The 12,765-nt window shown below is 43.9% G+C and overlaps 1 protein-coding gene across 2 annotated transcripts in view; it reads right to left on the reverse strand.

Moving 5' to 3' along the window:
• BRF1 (BRF1 RNA polymerase III transcription initiation factor subunit) overlaps window positions 1-12,765 on the reverse strand; it is a 242,979-nt gene that overhangs the window by 116,632 nt on the left and 113,582 nt on the right. For both annotated transcript variants that reach the window (XM_063118139.1, XM_063118140.1), the window contains one exon: window positions 2,044-2,170. In XM_063118139.1, the coding sequence (XP_062974209.1) occupies window positions 2,044-2,170 (127 nt within the window). The remainder of the gene's footprint in view (window positions 1-2,043; window positions 2,171-12,765) is intronic.

Here is a 12,765-nt window from a genome sequence, read left to right on the forward strand (position 1 = left end):
TTCAGGTAGCAATCTGCTTTGCGCCAAGCCTGGATGAGTGCGATAAGATTCAAGAAAGATCTGGCAGAACCTAGATTTTGAAAATACAAGCCCAAGTGTCTCTATAAAACCTTTTGGAGGGGATGAAAAAACAACACCAAGAGGTTCTTTTTTTGGGTGGGGGGGGCATTATGGACATAATTTATTCATAAAATTAATAATTGTTCAGGAATATCTATCAGCTCAGAAACTGACTCTGGTGACACTCCACATGTCTTGGCAAGCAACATTTTGGAGCAATTTCAACGCAATTTGATCATAATTAATAGTAGTGCTTATTTTAAATTGGACCAGAATTCTATGTAATGGGTGTGGGTGTGTGTATGTGTGTGTGTGTGTGTGTGTGTGTGTATGTATGTGTGTGTGTATATATATGTATATATATATATTTCTCTACCCCTGGGCATCTCCAGTGAGAGTAGAACTTGAAAAGAGGGAGGGGGCATGGAGGGATCCAATTAACAAGCAAATACCTTTCCAGCTGTGGCCTTTGTTAATTGGGGTGGAAGAATGAATGTGGCATACAGAAGGGAAGGAATTTACATGCAACAAAATAAGCTCTGCTGTATCACATGAAAGATTCCAAATCTTGTAAGTCAGAATGAATTTGTCACTGCACTGTGAGGTGAGGTGTGTACTGATGGGAAGAACTTGTGCACAGCAGGTAGCCTGCCAGGGACTGTGTGGAAAGCCACTGCGACAGCTCTGCAAAGATTGAGGGGAGACATGATAGCACTCTTCAAATACTTAAAAGGTTGTCACACAGAGGAGGGCCAGGATCTCTTCTCGATCCTCCCAGAGTGCAGGACACGGAATAACGGGCTCAAGTTAAAGGAAGCCAGATTCCAGCTGGACATCAGGAAAAACTTCCTGACTGTTAGAGCAGTACGACAATGGAATCAGTTACCTAGGGAGGTGGTGGGCTCTCCCACACTAGAGGCCTTCAAGAGACAGCTGGACAACCATCTGTCAGGGATGCTTTAGGGTGGATTCCTGCATTGAGCAGGGGGTTGGACTCGATGGCCTTGTAGGCCCCTTCCAAATCTGCTATTCTATGATTCTATGAAACGGCGCAAACACTCGAGCACAGCACCGTCTCCCAAGCATGAACAGGCACTGATCATGAAGACCACAGCATCCCTTCTCCAATCTTCTTCTCTCTGGACATTCCCTTAAGAACAGAAGAATAGAAGGAAAGCCAAGCTGGATCAGACCAAGGCTCCATCTAATCCAGCACTCTGTTCACACAGTGGCCAGCCGGCTGTCGACCAGGAAGCCACCACTGGCTCCCCAGCAACTGGTGCAGCCCCCACACAGCCCCCACGCATAGGGTAGTTGGAAGCCGCCAATTTTGGAGGCTGGTCACTATCTGGATAGGACTGTGCCCCTAGAGAAGTAAACACTGAAAGGACTCAAAGCAGGTCCTAATTGGTGGTGGTGGGTTGGAACACCACCCCCACGACTGACAGTGTGACTGTTTTATTTATTAATTTATTGCATTTATATCCCATCTTTTTTCCTCCAAGGCGGTTCCTCCTCCTCTCCATTTTATCCTCGCCACAACAACCCTGTGAGGTTGGTTGGGCTGAGAGTCTGTGACTGGCCCAAAGTCACCCAGTGAGCTCCAATGTTTGTGTGGGGAACAGAACCCGGATTTCCCAACTCTCAGCCCGATGCTCTCACTACTACGTCAAACTGGCGCTTTTAAAATAAGATGTTCTCTCTTGTCATGATCCAGATGGCTAAGGATGGGCCCAAGCAGATCCTAAAACTAATGATTTTTATACACTGGGTTTTGATGACATGTTGGAGCTGACCCTACTATTAAAGGATTTTGCCAGTGTTATGTTCTCTTTCATGTCATTCTTTGTTCATCACTTTGGGCTTCCTGACGGAAGAGAAAAGCAGAATAAAACTGTACCGACAGCATGGCAGAGCATTGCACTTCCAAACACAAAAGCAAAGGAGAAAAAACTATGCCTATAAAGAGCTGAAAGCATTCACCTGCTGAATCTTTATCTTCCTTTGACCAGCTGTAAATGATGGAGGGTCACATTCCTCTTCCAAATCAATTGTCATGAACTCATCTATTGTCAGCTGACTTGCAGGTGTATCTTCGAACTCTGTGAGTCTAAAAGGACACATAAAAATTATTAATATAAGTATTTCCATGTATGAATCTCACAGTAGACAAATCCAAAGAGACGTACAAGGTAAAAGATATTACCCGGCTCATAACGAAACTATGCAAAGATCTCAGCCAAAACCATTTTAAATAATTCAACTTACGCCTTCCTTTTCTGCCAAGCTGATAATCAATAAATAAGACCCATAAAGCGAACCTTCTACAACATGAAGTGCCCATTAAAAAGCAAGAACAAAGTTTTACATTGTCCAAAAAACAAACAAACACACCATTAGATCAATATTGTTTAAAGATACATGATTTCCGCGTTTTGCAAGCAAGTTTAACCAATGTTAAGCCATCCGGCTCTCTAGTGACAGCAGGCCACGAGGGTCCAAACCAGAGAGAGGTCTTTTCCAAGTCTGTAACCTGAGACCCTTTAAGTGGAGATGTTTAGGAATGAATGTGCAATATTGCATATGCAAAACTTGGCCAATGACCTCGAGTGCTTTTTCCGAACAACAACTGCATATTTGGGGGGAATTTATACAATACTATCAAGTTACCACAGTAAAAGAAATGTTCGACACTGATACAGCAATGCTACTTATTCCGTAGACTTTTGACCATGCTGTTTTTACAAGTAATTCTCCTCCTCTCCAGCTCCAAGTGTGATGAATGTGAAGTACTTAATAACAATTTGCATTGATGCAGCCCATTTCAAGGGACCAGAGCACTTCATATCCTCTTGTAATAATCCTGTAAGGAAAGCCAGGATGATCATCTCCACATTGCTTTTGGCAGGGAGATCGGGCCATAACTATCTTCTGAGTTTAAGGCCAAGAACCAGGGACTTCCTGGCTTGTAGCTCACACGCTTAACACCTGCATGGTGCCCTCCAGATGTATTGGACTTCAACTCCCATCAGTCCCAGCCAGCATGGCCAATGGACAGAAATGCTGGGAGTTATAGTACAAAATACCTGATGCACTCCATGTTGGGGAAGGCTGACCCCCATCTGCCTCTTAGGTCACAGAGGACCAGGCCTCCAGGAGTACAACCATGAGCACATCTTTCAAATGTCACAAGCTTCACTCTGACTACTGCAGGTCAGATTTTTCAATGTCACGTACCCCTTTTCCCACTTCCTGATCGCTCCGTTTGCAGCCTTTATGTCACAAAACTGGTTATCCCAGAATAATCCCAGACCTCTGTATTAAGGCTGCCAGCTAACCGGGGGGGGGGGGGGGGGGGGAGGAGAAGAAGACAAAAAGAGTAAAAAAAGCAACAGCCTGTTTTGGGTGCGTCTGGACATCCACTGCCAGCAGAAGGAAAGGCTGGTTTCTTTCATCTGCTAGGGTTTTTCATCCTTATTTATTTTCTTTATGAATTGTGTATGCACAGATACCTGGCAGGGGGGGAGCCTGGAAGTGTGTGTGAATATGCACAGTGCTGTCATGACTCTCCTGAGGGATTCCTTGCCGGAGGAAGAGTTAGCGCTCCCAGAACCAGATGACCCCAGGCAACAGGCTGCTTCAAAAGACCCCAGAGGCTGCCTAAGATGGTCCTGGGCCTTCAGGGGAGATGGCTCCACATCTACCACCTCAAGAGGCAGAGAGCTCAGCTTCTGAAGTGTAAGAGTCGCCTGAGCCACCACTAGCCCTCAAGAACACTGGTGTCTAAAGACAAAGGCTAGGAGAGTGGCCAGGCGAAGGAGTTCCCACTTGCAAAGGAAGACTTCTCAGAGGTACAGGCCTCCTCGTGAGCAACACCCTCCTCACTACCATTTGGGTGTGGTCATCGACAGGAAACTGAACATGAGTTCAGAGATTGCTGCTAGAAGGGCTAACACAATTCTGGGATGCATTAGAAGAAGCATGGCATCAAAGATGTGTGAAGTCCTTATTCCTTTCTACTTGGCACTAGTGAGACCACACTTGGAGTATGGTGTATGATTCTGGGCACCGCAGCTCCAGAAGGACACTGACAGGTTAGAACAGGTTCAGAGGAGGACAACAAAGACGATAAAGGGACTTGAGGACATGCCCTATGAGGACAGGCTGAAGGAACTTGGGATGTTCAGTCTGGAGAAAAGAAGACTGAGGGGAAACATGTTAGTAGTGGTACATAAAAGGGGGCCACATGGGAGGTGGTCAAGAACTATTTTCCATGGCCACAAAAATTAGGACCCCAAATAATGGGTATAAGTTACAGCTACCTAGACTCCGATTAAATATAAGGAAAAACTTCCTGATGGTAAGAACTGTACAACAGTGGAGCAATCTATCCATGGAGGTTGTGGGTTCTCCATCCCTGGAGGCTTTTAAGAAGAGCCTGGACAGCCACCTCTCATGGATGGTTGAATTGGTTTTACTGTATATTGCAGATGGTTGGACTAGATGACCCTTGTGATCCAGTCCAACTCAACAATTCTATGATTTAGATGCCACAAGGGGTCTAAATGTATCTCTACGCACCACACCTCCCAAAATTTCTTACAATACAATGCTAAGTCCTCATAATACAAGCCCTCCATACACACCACCTATCGTGATAATGAGCATTTTGCTGTGAAACTGTTTTTCAGCTGCGTGTACAGAGGAAAAGTAAGTATGACCTGGTATCAAATCAAAGGTGCTCCAAAGATTTGAACTCAGAAGACAATTGCCTTCTAATTCTAGCTCAAGCAGTAATGATTCTGCCAGAGTTAGACAAACATAACATATAATCCTCTTACAGCGTCACAGACTATGACGAAGAAATCTTTAGGGACCCAAATGTTCTCTAGCTCATCTATGCATCAATGGAAGACTAAGGGCAAAAGGAAGAAGCGACAAAATCTGTTTGATTGTTTGTGTACTGTCTTTGTGGTTATAACTCTCAAGCGACAGCGATGCTGACAATTGCTTAAGTGAGTGTGAAAATGAAAGTAGCAAAGTCTACCACCAAACTCTTCGTGTCTTTGTAGTAAACAGTTTGCCGAAACATTAAGACTCACTCGCAAGGAAATTCCGTGCGGGGGGGGGGGGGGATGACACTTTCTCCATGGAAGGAAAACAGAGAGCTTGCTCAACTAACTTAGCGGGAGAAATTAGGAAGATATTCAAACTGGATCTTTGCCTAATGTACTGGCAAGATGCTTGCAATTCAACCAATGAAACCACTCTGAAACTATTTTAATATGCATTTCAGGCCACTACTTAATTTAGCAAAGCAATTCTTGGTGCATCTCCAATGGAATTTGTAGCCAGATACCAAATAAAGCCATGTTCCTCCATTCATAACAAACATTCTTTTCCTTTTGGTAACATCCCAAATTCCCCAAGACAGCCATCTGTTTGACAGCTGATTCAAGATCTATCTTGACTAACACATATCCACTAACCACTGACATTGCACGTTTCCCACCCTGTACTTTATATAACCTTCCTTCTTCTGGCCTGCTCTCTTTAATACAATGCCCGTAACACATTTCAGAATCTGCAAAGAAAAGAAAAAAGAATTCCGCCCTTCTTCCACTCCTGAAAACATCCTTTGTTGCTATGCACGGGGCATGTTGGGATCTGTAGTTTATACGAACTGATTCACCCCTACACAGAAATGAAGCTGAAGCCGTTGTCATTCTACATACATGAAAGAAGCACCCCCAAAAACTTGCCAATGCAGGCTATGGGTTTCAGTGCATGTGATTTACAAACTGGCTAATAATAATAATAATAATAATAATAATAATAATAATAATAATAATAATATTTCTTACCCACCTCTCCGTTTGGATCGAGGCGGGGAACAACAATAAGTATAAAATACATAAAACTTAATTAAAAACATTGTATACATTATTAAAACATCCTAAAAACACCCTAAAATTCCACTGATAGGCCTGCCGGAATAGATCAGTCTTTACAGCTTTCTTAAACGCTAAAAGACTGTTAAGTTGACAAGTCTCCACTGTCTGGGAGCAGCAGAAGAGAAAGTCCTCTGGGTAACAATTGTCAGCCTAGTTTTGGCTGTTTGGAGTAAACCCTTCCCAGAGGACCTGAGTGTGCAGGGTGGACTGTACAGGTGAAGGCGATCCCACAGGTAACCTGGACCCAAATCATGTAGGGCTTTAAAGGTAATAACCAACACTTTGTACTTCGCCCGGAAACTAACTGGCGGCCAGTGAAGAGATTTTAAAACTGGTGACTAAAAGAACCTCCAGCCCTTGAATACAGGTTGATCGGAAAGCACGTTTCTTGCCTATAGCAGCTCCCACCCCCTACATTTTATGCTGAGAAAATGCTCATGGGTTGTGACAAGAAAATGTAGGGACACCTAACGGCACCCTGCTTCCTAAACAACAATTCAGAAACGTGACTGCATTAGCAGCATTTAGCATGAAAGCTCCCAAGTGACTCCACCCACCCAATCTAGCCAGTGCCGCTCCCCAAGCAAGGAGGACTGTAAAGGCTTACTGATCAGGCTGGGGCTTTGCCTGGAAATCCACAGTGTGTTCTGGCTCTCGCTTGACAGCTACCGTAGTCTCAGCTCTGACACACTTATAAGACAGGAAAAAAGGAAAGGAACCTCTAGTGCAAGCACTTGAGTCATTGCTGACTCCTAGAGGGACGCCTGCTTTCGCGGACGTTTTCTTGGCATATAAGACAGAGCATCTTGTTATTTATTTATTTAAAATCATTTTTAGGATGCATTTAAGGGCAAAACCCTCACAAAGTGGTGTACAGGATAAAAAAAACCATATGAAAATATACAAGTATACCATAAAAATTGTAACAACAAATTACATCCATAAAACCTGAAGAACGCAGGTTATGGGAAAGCCAGTGAAAATAGGTGAGTCTTCAGAGCCTTCCTGAAGACCTGCAAAGAAGAGGCCTGATGAACCCCTGATGGAAGCTGATTCCAGAAGTGTGGGACCACCACTGAAAAGGCCCTTTCCCTTGTACTTAACAGTCTAAACACCCTTGGCAGCAGGAAAGTGAGAAGGGCCTCTGTTGACGACTTCAAAGGGCAGGCTGGTACGGGAGAAGGCAGTCCTTCAAAAAACTTGGGCCCAAATCATTTAAGGCTTGAAAGGTTAAAACCAGCACTTTAAATTGGGCTTTGAAACACATTGGCAACCAATACAACTGGTTTAGTATCAGAGTCATAGAATCATAGAATCATAGAATAGCAGAGTTAGAAGGACCCTACAAGGCCATCGAGTCCAACCCCCTGCTCAATGCAGGAATCCACCCATCTGTCATATGAGCAGGTCGCCCAGCTCCTGCCAAAATCTGGGCAGCTGCATTCTGCACCAACTGAAGCTTCTGAACTGTCTTCAAAGGTAGGCCCACATTGAGTGCATTACAGTAGTCAAGCCTGGATGCCCCCCATGCATGAATGATCGAGGCAAGATCCTCCCTCTCCAGATAGGGTTGCAGTTGTTGATCCAGCCTAAGCTGATAAAATGTATTCCTGACCATCAACGCCACTTGAACTTCCCAGTTTAGCACCAAGTCCAGAAGCACAATGCACTTGGTCCTCCATGGAGAGGGCAATCCCACCGAAAGCCAGATGTATCCGCCTGTCCAGACTACTTGGTTTCCCTATCCGCAGTACCACCATCTTGTCTGGATTAAGTCTCAGCTTGTACCCTCATCCATTCCAAAACTGCTTCCAGCCTCCCTGGCATCATTAGATGGAAACAAGAGGGCTGAGTATCATTTGCATAATGATACCACCTCAGCACAAATCTCTGAATGACTTCTCCCAGAGGTTTCATGGAGACATGGTAAAGCACAGTGCACAGGATGCAACTTGTGGCAGCACACAGGGCCAATGAGCTTTGGTGTGGACAGAACTTCCTTTAAGCCTGTGAGAAGCACAGCAATTGCTGCTATCTCCATCTACCTTTCTTCATCAAGGTACAGCAGAACATGGGATCATACTATGATTTGAGGAAAAATTAATCAGCATCACAAGCTATAAGAACATAAGAAGGGTCCTGCTGGATCAGACCAAGGGTCCATCTAGTCCAGCACTCTGTTCACACAGTGGCCAACCAGCCAGCAGCCTGGGACCAACAAGCAGGACATGGTGCAACAGCGCCCTCCTACCCATGATCCCAAGCAACTGGTGCACACAAGCTTACTGCCTCGAATATTGGAGATAGCACACAACTATCAAGGCTAGTAGCCATAGATAGCCTTCACCTCCAGGAATTTATCCAACCCCCTTTTAAAGCCATCCAAACTGGTGGCCATCACTACATCTTGTGGTAGCGAGTTCCATAACTTAACTATGCGCCATGCTTCCAAAACTACTTGCCTTGACCAAATTCCACATCCCAGAGGTGTTCAAGTGGCTTATGGACCGTCATCTTAAGCAGTAAGACAGAACATTGTCTTGCCATTTTGAAATGCAAAAGTAATTTAACATAAATAAAACTCTGCATCTGTACAGAAAATACTTTGCTCCCAAGGCAGTACACAGTATGAAATCAAGACAAGGAAGCTACTTATACCACGTCAGACCACTAGTCCATCTAGCTCAGCCTTGTCCTTATTGACTAGCTGTGACTCTCTCAGGTTTCAGAGTGGGGTCTTCCCCAACCCTACCTGAACCTGGGATCTGAATGCGAAGCATGTACTTTGTTACTGAGCTGTGGCCCTCCCAGATAGATTGAGCTGAGAAGAAGAGAGATGGAAAGAGGGATGGACAAGAGATCTAGTCCCAATCACTCCCTGGGTAAAACCACAGCCAAAAAAGTAATGGGCCTAGTTCAGACAACACGCTAAGCCATGGTTAGGGCCAATAACCCTTTTGCAGCAAGTGGTTAGTGAGCATGGTTGAACTGTGGTTATGTAGCCAACATGGTTAGGAAAAACACAGTTCACACGACACATTAAGCCATCACGGTTAGGTCAAAATGCTTAACCATCATGGCTTAACATGGTGTTTGAACAGAGCCAATGTCTGAACAGGCCCTCCATTTCCTAAAACATGGGTTCTTGTGAGTGTGAGTGTGTGTGTTTGCGTTTAAAGAGTTATATGAAACACGTACTTATTAATTCAGCTGACTTCTACTTAATAACATTTCAAGAATCTTAATGCTTGAAGGAAAAAAGAAATGGGCTCAGGACGGCTTTCTGAAAAAGATTTGTTTTGAATATGCCTGCGATAAATGCAATATAATGTGGGGTTATTTGAGAAACATCAATCATGTTTTATGGATTTGTGATAAATACAGTTGTAATTATAGCTCCCTGGAAATAATTCAGCTGTCACGTTTACCTTGTCAAAGTAAATAACACTGTCAATTTAGTTGATGTGCATGACCCGAGTAAACACTTCAAAGCATGAATTTTGCAGTTACACTCCTTCATTTTAAACAACTGCTCAAATGAATGTGCTTCCACTACAATTCAAAGTATTTGCTATCACTCAAATAAAACGAAGATTGTGCATCGAATAATCCATCCAAGTCATTTGAAAATCATGAAAAGTATCTGCTTAGCAAGGGTACAATTTTTAAAAACATCTTAAATCAACAGATTTTTAAGCTAATTCAATGCTAATGACAGCCTTGAAACAGTGCTCCTAGGAAGGCTGGATTCATTCAGAAGCTTATCAAGGTGATTTCGCAAATTCATGGAGGATTGGGAGGTTGATCCACTAAAGTTCAATGAATTAAGAATGGTGGCTTTCAAACCGTGTTCCTAGAAATCCTAGACTTTTTCTGATCAAGAGGATTAGACAAATTCACAGAGCACAAGTGTAACGTATCCACTTTGACTATAAGTAGTCAAGGTGGCTAGAGTAGCCTTATTGTTGAGAGGCAATAGGTCTATTGAGCAACCTTCAGCAACCAGGTGTCATCCAGATATGTTGAATTACAACTTCGATCAGCCCCAGCCAATATATTCAATGGCTGTGCTGGCTGGGGCTGATAGGAGTTGTAGTCTGATATATCTGGAGGGCACCTGGTTGGAGAAGGGCTGCTCTAGAGTACCAAGTGATGTACAACAACAGCAAGAGAGGACTATTCCGTTCATGTCCTACTTGTCAGCTTCCTGGGTGGCCAATGTGGGAAGCAGAATGAAGAACTAGATGGATCTTTGGTCTGATCCAATAGGCCTCTTTTATATTCTTCCCAGAGGTTCCTGAATAGGGGGAAAAAGCCTGAGAAGACAACTCATAACAGGTCTCCTGATGCAATGTCCAACCACAGGGATGTGTTTGGCACATTCAAATGCAGATACTCAGTGAGCCCAGGGCAACCGTGAGGCCTAAAGGGCCTGACTGATGGCACTCGTCTACTATAATGTGCTATAAAACCCTGTCAAAAGGCAGCCTCTCTAGAGACGGACACACAAGGGGTTCTCTGCAATTAAATACATACAAAAAGGGTTAGGAACATGGGAGCCAAAGGAAGCTGCCTTATACCTAATCAGATCAGTGGTGCATCTAGGCCAGTGTTATCAACCCTGACCAGGGTTTCAGGCAGAATTCTTTCCTAGCCCTACCTAGAGATGCCGGGCAATGAACCAGCTTACAAACCATGTTCTCTGCCACTGAACTCAAGTCCTTTCCCCCATGGTGAGAATTGGACAAACTCCCTGAATGTTAGGGGTCTGACAAACATGGAATATTGGTAGTTGGATAGATAATTTAAGTCAGGATGGCCATACGCCTCAGAATGTGGAGGCTTACTGCCATCCCATGCAAGAGTGGGAGGAGCAACGGAGGCAATCTTCACCTCCCCACTCCTCTTACTCTGTATTTTAGGACCAGGCTTTTTTGTCCATCTAGATGGGGCACATTGAAGGGGGGAGGGGAGGAGGCTGGAGAGGCCTGGGGATACAGCATAACCTGGTCCCTACAGTCCCCGCCCCACCCACTTGAACACTCCTTTACCCCCTCTCCCTTTTGCCACCTCGGAAAGGCAGCCAGTGCAGCTGCAAGGGGGATGGGGTAGGCAGATCCCCAACTCCGAGGTCAGACAACGTTGTCTGACCTCGGATCCAGTAATCCGAAATATCCTATCCCCCACCCCACGCTGTCTAAGGACCATAGGGATTGCTCTCTAAATCAACAGATGCCACCTTTAAATGTGTAGCAACAAAGACACACATTTTTATTTTCAGCGGGGAATGAAAAACAAAATTTTACAGGCGGCCTTTCCTTTTAACAATGGCAGCTTTCGGTTTATTAAATTGCAAAGCTATTGCACACTTCCTTCAGCGTCTCAGGAAGGTACTGATGTTGATGCTTTTGCAATATGCAAATATATTCAACTTTAATCAATTAATGGTTCAGATAAAAAGCAAGTGATTAATCGCTAAAAATTATTTCATCAGCTGACAGCCCTACTATTTAGGATTTCTGTTGACCACCCGAGACATCAAGCCAAATATTTATTTGCCTCCAATAGTGCAGTTCTCAAGTATTCATAAATGGAAAATTGAAGCTGTTTCTTTTTTCAGAATTAAAAATAGCAGTCATCATGCAATGGCTTAATTTAAAAAAAAACTTAAGGGAAAAATACATAAAACATATATTTGAAAGAGAGAGAGAGAGAAATATCCAATAAAATAATTCTGCAACTATTTATGTTGGCTTATTTTTGAGAGGGGGGCTAAAAAAACACACCTCATGCTCTGGCAATTCCTTTAAGGGCATTATTTTTCAGATTCCTAGTTAATGCAAATAGTTAAAAAGCGTATGATAGGTTTTATAAGACCAACCTTTGGGGCAAAAACAAGAGCATTTTAAAGGTATCTATGTTTGTAAACAAAAAAAGAGGAATTTTACATTATTCACTATGGAAAATTATATGGAAAATTTCCATCATACGACATCTATATTATACAAGCCCGACAACAGGACTGCATTATTTCATTAAGTTGATTCTTTTGCATAAGCTGGTCTCTGGTTCACATCAAACTCTGAAACATTTCAAATGCTGGGATTTTAAGGTTTTTAAAAAATCATAAGCAAACTACATGGGGAGTCAGCTTCCATACTACAAATTACAAAAAGCAAACACATCCCGTGGGTTTTACTTACCATCCAAGTTTGAAATGCATTCATTTTTACTGCCAGCATATTAAATGAAATGCTGGTAAGGCAACTGAACCTTTATCTTAAAATCTCTGTTAAAATGCCTAATTTTGGAATCCATCGATTCTTTGCAAGTACGTGAGGTTTCGAAGCACACACAGAGCTCCTTCTACTGCAGGAAGGCATCCCTATTCACTTCAATGGAGGGGGAAGCGCCACGCATACGTAGCAAGAAACTGCTCCATGCATTGCAATGAATGGGGAAACCTCCATGTGCAGGAATTCTGCATATGCACTCATGGGCTGTAGGTGGGAGCAACTGAGGCCATAGCTAGACTGGGCTTTATGCCGGGGCGAAACCAGGATCATCCCTGTGCATCCACATGATGCACAGAGAATCCCAGGATCAGGGAGGGATCATCCCTCCCTTTCCCCGGGATATTGCCCACCCCTTTGGGCCCGGTTTTTCCGCAGTCCCGGGCTGAGCCCAAGACCGCGGAACGTGTGGCCGGTTGCTGCACAGAACTAGGAGCCGCATACGGGGTGCAGTGCTC

Source organism: Elgaria multicarinata, chromosome 2, assembly GCF_023053635.1.
Source record: "Elgaria multicarinata webbii isolate HBS135686 ecotype San Diego chromosome 2, rElgMul1.1.pri, whole genome shotgun sequence".
NCBI classification, from domain to species: Eukaryota; Metazoa; Chordata; class Lepidosauria; order Squamata; family Anguidae; genus Elgaria; species Elgaria multicarinata.